At 35.4% G+C, this 18,661-nt stretch overlaps 1 protein-coding gene across 3 annotated transcripts in view; it reads left to right on the forward strand.

Annotated features, from left to right (window-relative positions):
- Positions 1–18,661, forward strand: part of PRKDC (protein kinase, DNA-activated, catalytic subunit) — an 85,908-nt gene that overhangs the window by 3,213 nt on the left and 64,034 nt on the right. For all 3 annotated transcript variants that reach the window (XM_083823910.1, XM_083823912.1, XM_083823911.1), the window contains 23 exons: positions 671–770; positions 1,309–1,364; positions 1,470–1,500; positions 2,208–2,365; positions 2,619–2,765; positions 4,354–4,518; positions 5,223–5,391; positions 6,430–6,479; positions 7,038–7,175; positions 7,423–7,572; positions 8,035–8,150; positions 8,633–8,792; positions 9,645–9,731; positions 10,124–10,243; positions 10,619–10,778; positions 11,054–11,160; positions 12,139–12,229; positions 13,133–13,296; positions 13,978–14,130; positions 15,445–15,552; positions 16,313–16,539; positions 16,966–17,060; positions 17,652–17,751. In XM_083823910.1, coding sequence (XP_083680036.1) covers positions 671–770; positions 1,309–1,364; positions 1,470–1,500; positions 2,208–2,365; positions 2,619–2,765; positions 4,354–4,518; positions 5,223–5,391; positions 6,430–6,479; positions 7,038–7,175; positions 7,423–7,572; positions 8,035–8,150; positions 8,633–8,792; positions 9,645–9,731; positions 10,124–10,243; positions 10,619–10,778; positions 11,054–11,160; positions 12,139–12,229; positions 13,133–13,296; positions 13,978–14,130; positions 15,445–15,552; positions 16,313–16,539; positions 16,966–17,060; positions 17,652–17,751 — 2,852 coding nt within the window. The remainder of the gene's footprint in view (positions 1–670; positions 771–1,308; positions 1,365–1,469; positions 1,501–2,207; positions 2,366–2,618; positions 2,766–4,353; positions 4,519–5,222; positions 5,392–6,429; positions 6,480–7,037; positions 7,176–7,422; positions 7,573–8,034; positions 8,151–8,632; positions 8,793–9,644; positions 9,732–10,123; positions 10,244–10,618; positions 10,779–11,053; positions 11,161–12,138; positions 12,230–13,132; positions 13,297–13,977; positions 14,131–15,444; positions 15,553–16,312; positions 16,540–16,965; positions 17,061–17,651; positions 17,752–18,661) is intronic.

The raw sequence follows: 18,661 nt of genomic DNA on the forward strand, positions 1-18,661 counted from the left end.
TGCATTGCTTATATGTGTTTGTTTGTTTGTTTTCCCTTTGGTGTTTTTGGTTCTGTATGCTGTAGTACTATTCTTATTTAGTACAATGTGTAGAGATCTAACTGGACAATCATAAAGGCTTCCTTAAGTACTGTTAAGGTTATAGTTCTCCAGTTCTGAGAAGTTTTTCAAGTAAATATTTAAGGCCGTAAATGACCATAAAGGAACAAATTAACTGTGAAAAAAGGTGTCACATGATGATCATTGCAGTTTGTGCCTGAGCAAAGTTATATTGCCACTCATTGACAGTTTCTGATTTTGGCTCTGCTAGCTGCAGAATCCTTGCACTTCAGGTAAAGAGCATGCTTCTGCCAACTTTGCTTTCCTGTATTCTGTGCTTTTAAGAGGTTAGCGTGAGCTATCTACGTTTTGCTGTTGTTAGTCTTGGTAGAACATATTTTATGGTCGTAAAAAGATTTCTTACACTTTTGTAGTTAAACACCTTCAAATTCTAGGAGATTTCTGAGTAGTAGATATTTCTGTAAATTTATGTTCATAGAGGTGAGTGGTGACATAGCTGTACTAAGTTGGATTATATTACTTTATCTGCACTTCTATGAACTGGGAAACCTTGGAGGTAAATTTATTTTATCTTGAGGATATATTTTTTTTCAATTCCCATTTTTGTTAGATGACATCAGCTACAAGGGTACCCAAGCTAACCGTTGTAGCAGGATGCCTGAGGGGACTGGCTGCGCTCATGTACAACTTTACCAAGTCTGTGGATGAAGGTATGTAGTTTCATGTAAGACAGTTGAACAATTTTGACATATTTTAACTGTAACACAGCCAGCAAGCAGCACTATTTCTAGTTGTGTACTCGGAACAAAAATTTCCCTGCTGGTAGATGGTTCATGCAAAAGCAAGGCCTATGCAGCTATGTGGTCCCTGTAGTATGTCTTTGTGTGGGATAGCTTGATATTGTGTTTCTGTATGTAAAGATTTAAAGTGCTGTTTTGTAACCGGAGATTGGACAGCTGTGAAAGCAATATTGAAGCTAGAGTGTAGTTTATACAGAGATGTGTTTCCTTTAGAATAGATATCAGCTGAAACAAGGGTATTCAGAATTATCGACAAATATAATGTAAATTATTATTTTTTTATATTTAAGAGTGTTTTTGGAAAAAAGCATCTCTGCTTCTTAAAATAGAATATTTAAGGCTTTCCAATTTATTTCTTCATGTAAAGCTTTGGATAAAAATATCTTTTATCTTCACTCTATCTCTTGTGTATCAATAATGAAACACTAATTATTGGATTGTTTCGCAGATCCTCAAACTTCAAAGGAGATTTTTGATTTTGCAATGAAGGCAATCAGGCCGCAGGTAGATCTACTACATTTTAATCGATCACATAAATTATTTAGCCCCACTGAGAAGAAGAATTAATCGCATATGACAAACGTGTGGTTTTTTTTTTTCATATTACAGGTTGATCAGAAGCGATATGCAGTCCATCTAGGTAAGACTATAATATTTCTGGTCATCCCGTGGGGGATACCATTCGTGCAATGAATTCTTCTTTCTGGAGATGTTTATTCTCTACTGGTTCTCTTCAGATCACTCTAGTCTTCTAAGCTGATCAGGGAACAAAAATGGTGTTTTAAGGGTTAAATGAATATTTGGTTAAACTAGGTAAGCTCTAATTGGCTTACAGCCGTATTACACTTGATGCCATTTGCTCCTATGCAGTAAGTACAAAACCCTGGTATAAGAGGAGGGTCGTAGCAGGAGTAGAAATAAGAGGAATGAAGCAAATTAGGCAGTAATGTAGCAAATGCAGCAAACTGCATTGCAGTTTGGTGGAGGAGGGGACTTGGGCTATATCCTGACCACAAAACTAAATCCTTGTGAATCTGTGATCGAGTATAATTATTTGTAATCACCAGAATCCCTTTCTTTTTCTCTGTTAATATAAATTATTTCAGAACTCTGCTGTGCTTTCCATAGTGGTGTACATTAAAAGAAGAGGATTTTCGAGGGTTGTTTTTATGCTTAAATTCTTAGTGTTTGGATATTGATACTATAAAGGTTACAAAAATACATTTTTATTCCTATCATGGTAGATACACCTACCTAAAGTCGTAACACGGACTTTTATAGTTTGTTCTTTTTTTAAAAAGCAGAATATAAATCTAGGTTTTAATGAGAATTGTTTTAAAATTGCAGCTGGTTTACAGTTGTTCAGCTTTCATGCTGCTCAATTTGGTACCCTGCTATTGGACAACTATGTCATACTCTTTGAAACAATGTGTAAATGGTGTGGCCACCCAAATCAAGAGATGAAGAAAGCTGCTCATTCTGCACTGGATTCATTCCTCAAGCAGGTATCACAACTTCACTGGAATCTCTGAGGCTAAATCAAAGTCAAATTTCTTGAAACAGTGGGGATATTTGGTATACTTGTTGCTTGGAAGTTCAGTGATTATTTTTATTTTATTTTAATAGTTAATTTGATCAAAATGCTTCATATTACAAGCTATGTATCCTTTAGGACTTACTGTGCTTGGTGGTTTGTTTGTTTTTTTGTTTTGTAGTTTCTTGTGTGGAAATCCTGACGTTTTACTATCTCTTTTACAGATGTCCATAATGGTAGCTAAGGATGCAGAGCTACACAAAAGCAAATTGAAATTCTTCATGGAGCAGTTCTATGGAATCATCAGAAGAATGGATTCGAGCAACAAGGAGTTGTCCATCGCTATTCGTGGATATGGGCTTTTTGCAGCAGTATGTACATGAATTTTGTTCTGATAAAGCAGTTTACTTGTACTGGTTTAAAGCTAAGATTCATACACCACTCATTTTATGATTTTGAACATCTAGTTGTATAGAAAGTGTTCCTGTTTCTGGATTAAGAATTGAATTTGATTAGCTGCACTGTAAATACGTTGTGGTTGAAAGTTACTGAAATGCGTACTGAATTTAGTGGGACCACTAGGTTGTAGTTACTTCTGCTTCTGTACTAGTTCTAAGGTGTTAAAAACATGGACTTCAGGTAAAGATGTCACAAAACTTAAGGAAGTGCTTAATCACTTAGGTACAGACAATTCCTCATTAGCTCTGTATGCATTTTAGAGTCCAGGCCAGCTCTACTCTGGAAGTTCAGATAGTTTCCTACAAAGCAGGAATCTCAACCTGAACACCCAAAGGGTGCTGCTAACTGTAGGAGACTAGGAGGTAACCTGTGAAACATGCGTAAATTAAAAACCAAAACCATGCTTATATACTTGAGTAGAGAGTCAGGTCAGTCTGTCAGGGAAGCACTGTTAGGAATCAGTTTCCAACTTTTGTCAGTGGTTGATTGAAATGGGAATATCACCATAAAGGTCCTGTAAGGAATGGTGTTTATGTATCTGCAGCCTGTGTGCCTGATGGTGCCATCCCAACTTTTATACCACAACGTTATAAACATTTGTTTTTTTCCCCCCTTCTGAAAGATTAAGTTCTTATTTATTTAGAGAAGGATAGGAAGTGTAACCGTATCTGGTTCCTAACTGAATCTGTTCCATTTTGCTGCCATTTGAGCTGAGTACATTTGTTTTGTAGAATTCTCAGCATTCATTGTTGAAACCTAGTCTTCTTTCAGGATATGAGCTAGAAAGGGATTGAGTTAAGGCTCAGTTAATTCCTCGCAAAAATGAAGTATATCAAATTACTGAATTGACAGGACAATGTTAAAAATACCTGTTATGCAATACAATAAATTGATTTAAATTATATTAAAATCACATGACGTAAATACTGTGATAATAATATATATATATATACTGTTACTATACACTATATATTACTATAGTGTTTATTTATACTATAGTATATTACTATTTATACATAACAATATAATTCTTCAAACTTTAACAGGAAAAGAAGGATCTTAATGATGAAATACCTGTAAATCTTTAATGTATGAAGAAGCACTAATAGCTGTTAGCCTGTTTAGACTAAATCTTGGCCAAGCTTCAGATGACAGGTTGTGAGGAAGCATGTCTTGCTGCCATTGCAGTTAGTAACCTTAGCCAGAACAAATGTTCAGGGATTGATTCCAGTTCAAGGCAAACTCTTTTACAATCTAATTGTTAAAATAATTCTGAAGAAACAATTACAGTTCTACAAGTGATAAATGGATAGTCTTTATTTTGTTACCCTGTTCTTAGGCAGATTAGATTCAACCTTTCGCCTAACTTTTTTTATCATTACCTAAATCGATCCATTCTTTTTCCACAGTCAGTTTCCTACTATGTTTTTTTTTCCTGTGGCCTTCTTTCCTATTTGTGTATGAAGTTGCTAAATCAGTATTTTATTTTCTGTCTGAAAGCCCTGCAAAGCTATACATTCTAAGGATGTTGATGAGATGTATGTTGAGCTCCTTCAGCGTTGTAAGCAAATGTACCTCACGGAGGCAGAGACAATAGATGACCAGCTGTATCAGCTACCAAGTTTCCTCCAGTCTATTGCAAGTGTGATATTCCATTTAGATACAGTAAGTGGAGTATTTAAAGTACCAGTCAAATTTTTTATGCAGCTTGGGATGTATAAGAAGGTAGTAGCAGTGAACTTGATACCTATGATAAAAGGTATTTCTTTACCTGAAATGTGATGACTTTCAGCTTGTAAGGGATGGGACAATGTCAGGAGAATACTAGATTTTATTTGAATAAAGAAAATACATTGAATATACTAAAAAAATGGTAGAAAATACTAAAATATTTTGATACTGATACTTAGCATGTTCTCTGAGGCTGATAATTTGATTTTTCCATTGATGCTGTGTTGTCCGTCTTGTAATGAGGGTTTTCTGTATCCTAGCTGAAGCTGGGAAGTAAGGCTAAGGTGGAGAAGAAACTTTCCTTACGTTCTGTTTTCAGATTAAGGATGAACAGATTATACTGTTATGTTTTTCTTGTTTAATTAAATTGGAACTTTTCTAATAAGCTTAGGAGTGATTCCAATGGAGCTCTGATCTGTTCAGGAACAACTTTTCATTGTGTGCTCCAGTAAACTTTCCTACTCTGTTTTTCCAGATGTCTAAGATGAATTCACTTGCTAAGTCTTCTACCATTTCTTAGAGTAGGTGATCACGTAAATTATTCTAACAAAGTTTCTTGCTTAAATAATTTAACATAATTCTGCATGTTAATAATGAACTAGAATCATTGTCTTCACGTTTCTTTATTTTTCTTCTAGATTCCAGAAGTATACACTCCAGTTCTCGAACATCTAGTTGTGCTACAAATCAATAACTTTCCACAATACAGTGAAAAAATGCAGTTAATCTGTTGCAGATCTATAATAAAGGTATTTCTAGCCCTCTCAGGAAAAGGTCCCGTTCTCTGGAGTTTTATTGGCACTGTGGGTGAGTCTGTGATATTACCTCTGTTTGTTTGTTTGTTTTCCTAAATTGATTAATTGGTTCTAAGAAAGGTTTATGGAATAGCCTTTTGGTGTCAAAAAGGAAGCTTTTTCAACTGTTTAATAATGAAGAGTTAGGGTTCTCATTGTGTTAGTATTTACGAAATCCATTGCTAAATCACTTACGAAATGTATTTAACAGTTGCTTTGGGTGACAGCATGCGTTATGATCAAGGACAGAAGGAACATATTTTTGTCATAATCTGTTTAAACGTAAGACTTAGATTCCTACTTTGGAGGGCAGTGGTAAGAAAGAGCTTTTACAAAAAACATGCAAAAGTCTGTTCAATACTATTTCAGTTACCCTTGTGAAGTATCAGAGGAAGTAGAGTTAGTGTCATCTGTTAGAAATAGTCTTTTCTATGCTGTCAGACTTGTACATAGTAAAAAATGAAAATTCCAAATATGCAGTTAGTAAGATACAGTCCTGCAAACATAATAAATGTGGTAGTATTGGTAGCAGGCAATTCTATTAGCTCCCAGTATGCTGATGCTTCATTACAATTAATTTTAAAAATGATTTTTAATTTTTCAGTGGCTTTTCTCTGTTGTTGTAGTATCTTCATTGTTTCCCTGTTCTTCATTTGGGATGTGCTGTACACCCAAAGCACCGTGCCAGAATGGATATCCTAACTGCATGTCTGTGAGAGTCATTGGGAGTTATTCTTTTTTATCATATGGGCATTATGAAGAATGCCTTAGTAGTGATCACTGCATTCAGACTCCCCCCAAAAAAAAAAGAGCCAAAGTGGTTTTGAGAAAAAGTAGTAAGTTGCATGTTCAAGATTGTTCTTAAAAGACAAGTACAACCAAAACCAGAGCCATAAATCTAGAGTATTTGCCAGGGAAACAATCTTTTGCCTCTACCTTATCCTGAAAAAATATAGAAAATAAGGGACTGATTGAATTCATTGCTTACATAAGGAATTATATGGATGCTATGCCTTTTGAAGTCTGTTGAGGCAATTTTATTCTGTTTCAGTGCATCAGGGATTAATCAGAGTCTTCTCGAAGCCAATGACATTTTCAAAGGTAAAATAACTGTTTAAATATATTTTTCATCTAGATTTTTTAGAGTATACAATCCAGTTCTCGAAAATCTAGCCAAGTAAACAGGGAAAGGCCTAAAGACAAAAACAATAGCCCTGTCTGTTTTGAATTGTGGCCCTGTTGTTACCAGTCTCTGGCCCCTACATTTGCTCAGAATAGTAAGGATGTCCCTCTTGTACTGAATGAAATAGAAGGAGGTATACATTTGTTTTCTGCAGTTCTTCTTTGCTTAGGTCATCTAATGGGGTTGTAATTACGATCATCCGTCTTTCTTCCAGGTTAACAAATTTGGAATTTTAAAAAAAAATTTACTCAATGTATGTGTCGAGAGAATCCTGTGCAGCAGCAGTGTTTCATATAACTGAGAAAGAGATCGAGATTTTTGAAAGGATATGGTGTTCTTTGTGCTATTTTCAGATTGGTTAAATAAGAAAGCCAAATGTTTTGGGTTTCTACCTACAGAAGTAACTTTGTATTGTTTTGGCTTGAGTCAGCTAGTTAACACGTGTCGTGTTTGTGAAAAATACTGTGTCCTTTCAGGAATTATTTGGAAAAGAAACTTCTGAATCAGAAGACTCCTCTGAACCCGGAGAGACTGGGACAGGGAAATGGAAAGTACCAACATATAAGGACTATCTGTATCTTTTCAGAAGTTTACTGAACTGTGACACAATGAAGGTAAAAGCATAGTTATTCCTGAGTCTTATCATGGCTTTTTTTTTTTTCCTACACTGCTGTAGAACTATTTAAAGGATTTAGTTGGATTTTGCGACTGGTAAATTAATTAAACAGGGAGGAATTTCAGCTTCCATAGCTGAGAAACCTCTAAAGCCTGAAAGTCCAAGTCATTCTAACCTTGGTTCGTAAATTCAGGACCTAATTCTCATTGGTATTTTGAAATGTGAACCTTCTTCCTTCTACAAAGGAATCTGTTTTTGAAGATGAAAACTTTCTTACTGGAAATTCACCACTGCAATCCCTGAGTCGTTTGCTGTATGATGAACTTATAAAATCTATTTTGAAGATTATTGAGAAATTGGACCTGACTGTTCAGAAACTGAATGTTCATGAACAGGTGAGACCTGCCAACGTGTCCATTAATTTTTACTATTATTACAGGGGAACCAAAGTCGCATTCCTTGTTTTGTCTTTGTTACAATTATATAGCTCCTTATAGTGTCCTTGAAGTAATATTCGTATTAGTCAAAATGGTTTGTTCATATTTTTTGATATTGCACTGTAGTTTTAAGAGATGGAAACACCAGATTCAGAAGTAATTCACAGAATCTGTTATTATAGACTTCCTACTCTGGCATCTAGTGTTTTGTTTTGGTACTCACTTTTTCCTTATGAGCAATCATGGTTTATTTTTTCTTTGAATTATTGATGGGTCAATCATGAATCATTTGTCTGTTTCAGACTAGGTAGTAGCAACTAGAAAAAGAGGAAGAGCCAGACTGTATATCTGGAAAAAAAGGTGTAAATGATTTCTTTGCTGGCAGAGATTCAGTGTTTTTGTTTCAAAACTTACTTTCAGGATGAAAATGAAACTGACAGTGCTTTGATTGGGCCTACTTCTGACCCAGCTTCAAACCTTCAGCCAACAAAGCCTACAGACTTTATTGCCTTTATAAATCTAGTGGAATTCTGCAGGTACTAATACGCTTCTATGTAGTTTAAAAGTTACAAAGTGGTTGGAAGAAATTTGGAAGGAGTTTTATTTAAGATGAATGTTTCTGAGCTGCATGAAGGTGATTAGAAGGGATACTGTGTTTCAGACATCTGGGTGATGGGTAAAAACATGCTAGCTCATCAGCTCTGTTTTGTTTTGCTTGTTTGTTTTTTTAGAGAGTACAGGAGACACTGTTTTGTTATTTGGTTGCAATTGTCTTTTAGTGCAGGTGGTAACTTATATTATACTGGCCCCATATACACTAAATACTTCAGAGATCAGAAAGTCTTTTTGAAGTAGTATTGGACATTAAGTGAAAGGTACAGCGTTGCTTGCCTGTGGAGGTCCAGAAGTGCTTATCTTCCAGTGACATGAAAGTTTGAGGTGGGGAGGGAGCAGGAAACAAATGTTTTTATTCAGCTTTTTGTTTTTCTTCTGTATAATTTGTGTGCATCTGTTTTAGAGAGATACTTCCAGATAAGCATGTTGAATACTTTAACCCTTGGGTATATTCCTTTGGTTATGAGCTTATTATGCATTCAACGAGACTACCTCTTATTAGTGGATTCTACAAGCTGCTTTCTGTTGCAATGAAAATTGCCAAGAAAATAAAATACTTTGAGGTGAGATCTTTTCCCATTGGAGGGGTAACATGTTTCATTAATGATGGTGGAGTTCTTTTATATAAGCCTTTTATACATGTATGTGCAATGCTGAAAGTTCATTGCAACTGTTGACAGTTTGTTTTCGATGTTTATGGCATCCTATGTCTCTATTTAAAAGCATGTAGAAAGTCAATATTTAGTCTAGAAGCTCAGTGTCTGAGGAAACCCTGTCCGTGGGTAGTGCTTGTTTCAGACTCCTGAGTGGAGTGAACAGAGCGATGGGAAACATGCTTGCAGTGCAGACTAAGTAATTCGATTATCAGAAATGATCTAGCCAGAACAGAAGAAACGCGTCTGGGTTAATTGCTCAACTTTTGGATTGTACATGTGGTATCCTGCTCGTTGATTTCCACAGGAAATGTGATGCTCCATTTCTGGTATGAAAGCTATTGTAAAGCAATGGTGTTTCATCCCGTTATGTGTGCAAACCATCACACAGCCCAGAACTGCTCTTGCTGCTGCTGGTGATGGCACCAAGTGAAGCAAAATTGTTTCCCAGTATATATGCTTATGCTGTAGATGCTGTTGTGAACTACTGTTTTCTTATTCTACCTGCTTTCTTGCCAGCTGTGCATGCACTATTAGGGATTTTCTTTTCTTTTATGATTTACTGAATGGGAAGGCAAGGACAAAATTAAGCGTGCATGGTACTAGTGTTAGTTAAATCTTTGAGAGAATAAACATACCTTTTAAAGTTTTCAATGATGTAGATTTCTTCAGTAACATTTTTTCTGAGTTCAACTTGTGTTGCATATTTGTGCTGTGTACTATACTTTCTAATACTGTTGATGTGTGTTTTCTGTTTGGTAGGGTGTCAGTCCAAAGAGTCTCAGAAAATCTACTGAAGACCCAGAGAAGAGCTCTTGCTTTGCCTTGTTTGTAAAGTTCGGAAAAGAGGTTAGTTATTTTGCTGACTAGCTTTTTTTACTCTGAATATAAGCATAAATGACTAAATCAAAATTGTATCTTCTCTGAAATCTTGTGTACATGACAGCAGTATTCTAGCTGTTCATATTATGTAGTATTGTTATACAGTATTATACAGGGATATTTAGTAGGCTTCTCTGCGTTTTTATTTAATGTCAGTAACAGTGTATAGACCGTTTACAGTTACTTCTCATTTGAACATCTGTATAATTGTTCATTAAATGCTACACAGTAACCATTTGCAGGTGAATTAGATTCTGGTATTGTTCTTGAGTTGTATATTTTACGTAGATAATTATATAGGTAATATTAAGATCTTACAAGGTTTGTGTTTGTTCTTAACCTATTTATCTGAATTTTAGGTTACAGCAAAAATGAAACAGTATAAAGATGAGTTGTTGGCATCCTGTCTGAATTTTTTACTTTGTTTACCACATGACATCATCATGCTTGATATCAAAGCATATATTCCTGCACTGCAGGTGAGTCAAATTGATGTATAGTTGTTTGGTTTTTTTCCCTAAAACATGCTCCAAAATATTGGAGCAAATTTAGTATCCTGTTGAGCAAGTAAGTTAATATCCCTTGAGCTTTGCATTGTCTGCAGTAAGAAAAAGTACCAATGAGTTGCTTTTTTGAATAAACAAGTAAATTGTCAGCGTTTACTTAACTGACTCAGTTAATGCTTATGTTGCAATAGAATAGATGTTTCCTCTGCTGTTCTTGAAAAAGATGTTAAGCAGACAAAGTTACTAAGAAGGAAAATGTATGCTGAATGTTCGCAAATAAGGAATCTCCCTTTAAATCTTAGTAGTTATTAAAAATGAAAAACTGATAGTTTTACATTTGACACACAGAATGCATTTAAACTGGGCCTTAGCTGCATACCACTGGCTGACCTGGGACTGGATGCTTTGGAAGACTGGTCGACTCACATCCCCAAACACATAATGCAACCTTACTACAAGGATGTTTTACCTCTTCTTGATGGTTATTTGAAAAACTCTACCCCTACAGGTACATATGCGCAATGAATTTTTAGTCTTGAGGGAGATAAAAAAAAAAAAAAAAATAAAATCATAATTATGCCTAGAGACATGAATGTGACCTATATTGTGTTTCTTGTAGCTGTAACAATATTATTTCTCTTACACCCAAATGTTTACCTTTATTCTTGAAGTAGAATGTAGGTGGGTTTTTTTTGGTTGGTTGGTTTTTAAAGAAACCATAACCAGGTACCTGAGGTACAGGTATACTAAGCTAATATTTATATGTTGGTTTTCGTTCATCAGCTGAACCCCAGGATAACTGGGAAGTAAAGAAGCTTTCTCGAGCAGCCCAGAAAGGACTTAACAAAGTTGTGATACAGCGTTTAAGAAAAGCAAAAACTTCTTCATTGGTAAGAACACTGATGCTTTTTAGAGTTAAATGTGAATTAACCACCTCCCACTGCTTCTCTTCCTATCGTGCATACTTATCTTTTTCTTAGGGTTGTTTTTAACTTAGATCAGTTCAGTGAGACTCATTCTAAGGTGTGGCTCAGAAAGCCACTACGTCACCAATTGAAAAGATGTTGTATTCTAGAGTGAGAATGACAGTGAAGCAGGGAAAGGGAACTGAAGAAATCTGGTAAGTCACTGCCAGACTGATGTATAGTGGAATCGATAATTTAACTCCCTACACCTAAAATCAGATAGCATTCAGTAAGTGTGCAAGATGGTATTTGCACACTGCTGAATGTGTAACTGTCTTTTTAGTTGTTGTTATTCTCCTAGGTTCAGTCTTAAAAGTCAAACATACTGATTATTTTGACCAGTAGCTTCTCAAATAGCTCCAGATAAGTGTAGTTTTATTTGTATATTCCAGTGTGCAAACTGACTTGGAACAAATGTTTTCAGGCATGAAACTAATAATTACTCCTATATGGATTATATAACTCCTTCCAACCTAGAGGTCTTTAAACAAAGTGAGTGAATTTTACATCCCATGCAGGCTTCTAGAACCTAAATTTTAGGTTTTTGGGTTAAAGTGAATGAAAGAACAATTTTTACTTCAGATTTCTTACCACTTTTTAGATTATTACTTCATTCTGTAGGTATGTGTTAACTGTGCTGATAGAATTTTAACCTTTACTTGAGAAGTGGTAACTGAAAGACCACAAAACGTGATCAAAGTGCTTTCCAGTGTTCCCTTCTGCTTATTGAACCAAAATTGTTTTCTTGTTTGATGCTGTTCCCCTCTCCACAGGTTCTACACCATTCCATCTTCATCAGTATGCTAATAAATGCCATAAATCCTTCATTCACTATATCAGCCAAGTTATCTATATGTAGAAGTAACTCTTCCTTCACTAATATTGATCTGTTGAATTATTCAGGATGACAATCCCTCCTTGGAAGCAGTAAGGACTAGAGTGGCACGCCTTCTTGGATCTTTGGGAGGACAGATCAACCACAACTTAATTACAGGTGAGTGACCTAAAAATATGTACATGTCTTTGCTATCTCAACACCACTTCACGAGAATGCTCGAGCTTGTCAAGGAAAGCTAGTTTTTACTCTTTTTTTTTTTTTTTTTTTTTTTTAAACAGAGCTGCTTTTATTCAGTTTCAGAGTTCAGGAGAACAGTGTTAATCTAGTTGTATAAAAGTTTTTTTCCTTTTTTTTAGTGCTTACGTTTGTTTTTTCTGCTTTTATAAACAATTTTCTTTTTGCCAAGTACTTCTTTTGCTAATTTGGAAGTATTGTGAGAGAGTAACATTATTACCTGAAGTTAAATACAAAGTATAGTCAGACTTTGACCAAATTAACAAATTTGGAAATAGAGGGAGAGAAGGAAGTATGGCAGTTTTCTCTAAAGGTGTAGACTTTGCAGATTGTAGACATACGTGTAGTCCCTGTGCAACTGTAGGAATCTGTATGTTGGATCTGATTTTCAAGAATTGTTAGTGACAGTAGACAAGTAACGTATTGGATATTTTAAAGAAGTATTTTAAATCAAGTGTGGTTCAATGTCTTATGAGTTTATATTTGTCTCCAAACTTAACTGTATTGAAACTGAAGGCTGCTGCAGCTATCTGCTGAAATGTTGGTTGCAATTATTTTTTCGTGTGGTGGCTAAAATCTGTTTGGATGTGAAAATAAAACCAGCCTTCTAACATACTTCTGGTACTTGTAGCATCCAGTACTTTATAAAGCCTTAATGTTCAGTGGCAATCCAAGTGAATTTGGAAGGCTATAGAATTTTCTTGACATATATATATGTCATATATATATATATATAATATGTATATATATATAAGTACTTGTTCCGTGTATATTACATAAAGCTTTTTTGTTGTTGTTTTAATTTATTCTTTTCAAATGCATTAGCTACTTCTGCAGAAGAGATGATGAAGAAATGCGTATCCTGGGACACCGAGAGACACCTGAGCTTTGCTGTACCGTTTGCAGATATGAAGCCTGTCATCTACTTGGATTTATTCTTGCCTCGTGTGACTGACCTGGCTCTTTCTGCAAGTGACAGACAAACAAAAGTATTGATGTGTTTTTTGCATTTTCGTTTATGCTAGCTGATAGATACTGCATAAAATGTCTTCTTTATTCGGAAAGGCCTGTTAATTCAGAGGTATAAATGTGCTTCTTCCATGCTATTTCATGATGGTATGACTCTGAGTGTTTAAAAACTAGAGAGCAAATGTTGCTGTTAGCTCTATCAGACAGTAGTGTGCCTTTTTGTGTTAGACTTCAGATAAAAATTTAAATTTTAAACTAACTGATCTTCAGTGTTGTTTGATATCCTCCTCATGCCTAGCCTGTGAGCTTGTGGGCTCAGTCCAGCAGAGCACTTAAGCAAGTATTTTGATTCTCTATAATGTATATTCCAGCAGATATTTGCTGTGCTTGATTGGGATATTGATTTCCAAAGAGTCTGGAATGGAGGTATCCCTGAACACACAGTGATGGTGATTTATCCAGTGATGTGTTTTCTCCTGTTGAAAAGTGACTGCATTTGATAGAGACTAAAACTTAAGGAGAAAGGCAAGGTAGAATGGGTGTAGATTATTTACATGGATGCCATCTCTTCCTGAAATGGTGATTTTTGCATAGATTGAATTGATTTCTCAAGTATACCTTTTCTTGTTCTCTCTTGTTCACAACTTTGTCTTCTCTGTGGAAGTAATGAATGTGTAACTAACAGGATTTTTCAATTTCAGGTTGCAGCATGTGAACTGCTACATAGCATAGTTGCATATATGTTGGGGAAAGCATCTCAGATGCCAGAAAGACGTGAGGGTCCCCCACCCATGTATCTGTTATATAAACGATTATTTCCCGTACTGCTTCGTCTTGCTTGTGATGTAGACCAGGTAAACAGGATCACTTAAAAGTATTTTAGCTTGTTTAAAGTACATCTATGCATGGAAATAATCTTGTAATTTTATTTTGAAGTTATTCTGTCAGCAGTTATCCTGACACATTGCCTTTATTTCAATTGTACTTTATTTTGGAAGCTGAAATTCTATTTTAGGGGTAGTTTTTCAGGCTTTCTGTAGGAGGGGGAGGGGATTGAAGCCTTTTCAAAATATCAGTAATGAAGTGCAGTCCAGACTAACTCACAGGCGTGTACAACTATGGGAGTGTTTAAATTTAGTTTCAAGATTCATTTAAAGAGTTTGTGGTATTAATTGTTCTTTATTTCTATATTTGATTTTTGCATTTTTCTTCTTCTCTGATAAGTTAATTTGAGCAGAAATTGATTCGTTCAGTATGGAATGAATGCAAAGCTTCAATCTGTAAGAAAAGCATTTGGGAGAGAGACTGTAGCTGCCTCATTGATAGCTGAGGAGGATATATTTAATTCAAACATATGAACTTATTATTTCTCCTTCTTTACACACAGCAGAATAGAAATCTCCATGGCACATAGGTTTGGGTCCACTGAAATTACAGATGTTGTGCCTTTTCATATTGTTATTTGGGACCCTGGCATCCAGATTTTATTTTTAGACTGCAGGGTTCCTGTTAAAATATACAGGAAACTGTTATCAATTTAAGTGAAACCCTTTTTGCTGGCATATGGCTGAACATAAACCATAAATAATAACCCTAAATAACGGCTGGATTGGTCCAAACCAATGCCCACAGACATGCAATACTGTATTATAAACACATATGTATGCATATATAAGTATATTTAATGGTTATTTCCATCATGTTGTAGAATGACAGGATTTGATCTGATTAACTTAGAAGTAGAAATGTTGAAATCCATCAAATTAGAGTAATGTATAGGGTAATGACTTTATAAGCTGTATTTTGATTGAAAGTTTTTTCAAACTTCCCTGTTTCCCTGGCTGTATATTAGCATGTCAGTCAGTGGCATGCAATGTTCTTTGTCTGCCTCAGAATATCTTACTGAAAGTAAGCTTGGAGATCTTTTGAGACTAGATGAATACAAATTGTCCATATATATATATATATATATATATATATATATATACACATTCACATATATATAAATCCTCACATATATATAAATCCTTATGTGGGAATGTAATACGAAGGCAATTGTTAATTTTACAGGCCCTTTTTCAAAGTATTGTCTTTTATTCTTGCATGTTTTAAATAGCATTGAAATATGTTTAAAGCCAACTACATTTCTCAGGATTACTTCTTTGCAGGTAACAAGACAGTTGTATGAGCCTTTAGTCATGCAACTCATTCACTGGTTTACCAATAACAAAAAATTTGAGAGTCAAGATACAGTGGCATTCCTGGAAGCTATCTTGGTAGGTCATAAGTTGTCCTTTTCATTTTTCTGTGCCGTGTGACTTTGTTTTTAACTAGCATCATTCTACTACTGAAAGAAGCTGGAGCACATAAACTGATACAATGGCTCCTTATTTCTCTGAATAAAGGAAACCAGTTTGTCAATTTTATGACCAGTTGGTGTTCCTATTTCTTTGACATCCTTGATATGCAGTTCGTGCCTTCATAGTCTTTGTAAGAGTAATGAAACACACTTTTATCATCAGCGTGTACAAGTAACTACTAAAAGACCTTTTTCCCCCAATTCTGAATAAAAGTCACTCTTGATGCATGTTTAATTTTTCTTTAAGCTTCCTTGCTTTCACGAGGTACAAAAGCTTTAAATTTAAAACGGTCTTAAAAGCTGAAATCATGTCAGGAGATTTCACAGTACTTGTAAAGAAAAGTCAGTATTGTCACACCACTTGTAAAGCAGAAGAAACTGTTTTATCAGAAAATGAAATGACTGAGCCAAGGCTTCTAAACTGGTTACCAGCTTAGATGGAAATAGAAACCCAGATCTTTGAGGCTTAATCCAGTGCTGTGAAGGGTAGAAATACTGTCCTTCCCCTGGACAGTGCTAGTTCTGAAGCTTTATTATTTCTGGGAAACTGGGGAAACTGAATATATTTTTTAATGTAGAGTTGCTACTGGTATTGTTTATAACACCGCACTGAGACAATGTTTTTTGTTTGTTTGTTTTTTTCATTCTTGTAATAAAATTATCTTGCATAATTTCAGGGTGGCATAGTGGATCCAGTTGACAGCACTTTGAGAGATTTCTGTGGTCAGTGTGTACGAGAATTTTTGAAATGGTCTATTAAGCAGACAACACCGAGACAGCAGGAGAGAAGCCCAGCAAACACCAAGTCTCTTTTTAAACGATTATATAGTCTTGCTCTTCATCCCAGTGCTTTCAAGAGACTAGGTGCAGCACTTGCTTTTAACAGCATTTACAGAGAATTTAGGTGAGCAAACAGAGCTTGGAACAGTAACCAACTTAGACTAAAAAGTTCAAGGAGATAAAAAGAACCAAGTGTAGGACTTGAACAGTCACCCACTGACACTCGTTCTATTATATGTAGTAGCTATAAAGTTGTGTTCTTCGGATCATTCATTGATGTAATTTAATTATGATTGTGTAGTTAGGCTTCCTACAAGGGAGGAGCATAGAAGTTTAAATTTCTATTACAACTTTATGGGGAGTTATGTTTTTTAAAAGTACTCAGCAAATCTTTATTGTTATTCTTTTTGGAGTTGTTTAGGTGTATTTTTTGTACAAAAGTCTTAAGCAGTTTATCTCTGCAGTATTTTAATTTGTTTTTTGATTAGAATTTCACACTTAGTGCTTCTTGTACTCATGTTTCTCATCGTATTTATTTCTGATTTTAAAGGGAAGAAAATTCTCTGGTGGAGCAGTTTGTATTTGAAGCATTGGTTGTATTTCTGGAAAGTCTGGCCTTAACTCATACAGATGAGAAATCATTAGGTGAGCTATAACTAACTGTGGAATGAAAACGAAGGCCACCCTGCTGAATCAATAAATAAATAAATAAACAATCTATAATTTTAGGAAATGTAAATGGGCCTACTTTTGCAACAATGGAAGTATTGTTTTTCATCGTTATTTTTTGTTTGGTTTTATTTATTATTTTTTTGGGCTTTTTCTTCCTCTTATGCTCTTATTTTCATCAGATAATAACAATTAGAACAGAAAGCCAAAATCTGATGTTACAAGGCTTTATTTCTTTCAGAGAAGCAGTTTGGGATGTCATAGAGGTAGCCTCAAAAGAGATATTTATATGGGAAAAGTTTACTGTTTTCTCTAAGCATGAGCACAAAAAAAGCATATACATTTTTGTAGCAGAGGCCTCACAGTTGGCTCAGGCCATGCTGACCTCTCTGCTGTTTTACGGTCTTGTTCTGCAACCTTGAAAAACATACTATAGAAGCACAGAATGATGGAGGTAATGGACATCATCCTGTGTCAGTCTCTTGCACTATTTCTATAGCAATAATATCTCATTTTAACCAAGTCACTAGTATTTATTTATAGATGCCTGTTCTCTCTTTCTAACAGGTACTGCTCAACAATGTTGTGATGCTATTCATCACCTGAAGCGCATAATCATGCATAAAGCACCTTCTCTGAACAAGGAAGGAAAGCGGCGAGTACCACGGTCAGCAACTTGCCATTCTTTTGCTTTTTAAATATTAGATCATATTTAACAGTGTATGCAGTTCCATTAAACACTTAAGATTCTGAAAAGGGAATTCCTCATGTGAATGTCACTAGTGGATGTGTGTTTCCAAAGCATCAGAAGAAACGTTCTTTCTTTCCCAGATACGTCTGCTGAACCACTGGTGGGAAATGCTGGAAAAAGCATGGGAACTGGTGGGAAAAGCATGTTTCTCTTGCAGCTTTGTTCATAATAATGTTAGTGCTGGTGTTAGAAAGCACTTGGAAGAAACTCTCAAGTCTTTTATTATTGCTGTAAGTACTAGTAGAAGTAGGACTAGCTGCAATAGGTCGATAAGCAAATAAAGAGGCATAATGGTAAAAGCAAGAATGGATTCAGTATCAGGCTGGATGCTCTGAGTCACCTGTTTTGATCACACAGTTCACCCTCCTTTGAGCAGGATGTTGGACTAGAAACATCCTTAAGTCCCTTTTGACCCAAACTATCCTGTGTCTTAAAGAAACTGGCAAGTGGAGTCTGAGAGTTAGCTCACTGCTGTGGCATGTAGTAAGTTAGGAGACCAGATAATTAGGGAGAGGAGATACTGTGCAGGCTTATTTAAGCCTTAATCTCCATTTTTGTCTGAGTGTTACAAAGAGAAGGAAAAAGATATAGTTCTGCTTTCTAAACTGTTGCCACAAAGACTACGCTCTGGGTTTCCAAAGCAGAGTGAGGAAAAGGGAAAGCAGTACAAGCCGTGCTTGTAGAAGAGCTCTTCCTTGTAGTGCAAATGGATTTTGGTTAGATAGATAAAACAATGTTCATGATTTTCATGGAATGATGATTTTTCAACCAGAAGACTTTGACTTCTTGTTGGATGTCATGAGGTTTGTTAATCCTTAATGTTTTT

The sequence above is a fragment of the Anser anser genome (genome assembly GCF_964211835.1).
Source record: "Anser anser genome assembly, chromosome: 2".
In the NCBI taxonomy this organism is placed as follows: Eukaryota; Metazoa; Chordata; class Aves; order Anseriformes; family Anatidae; genus Anser; species Anser anser.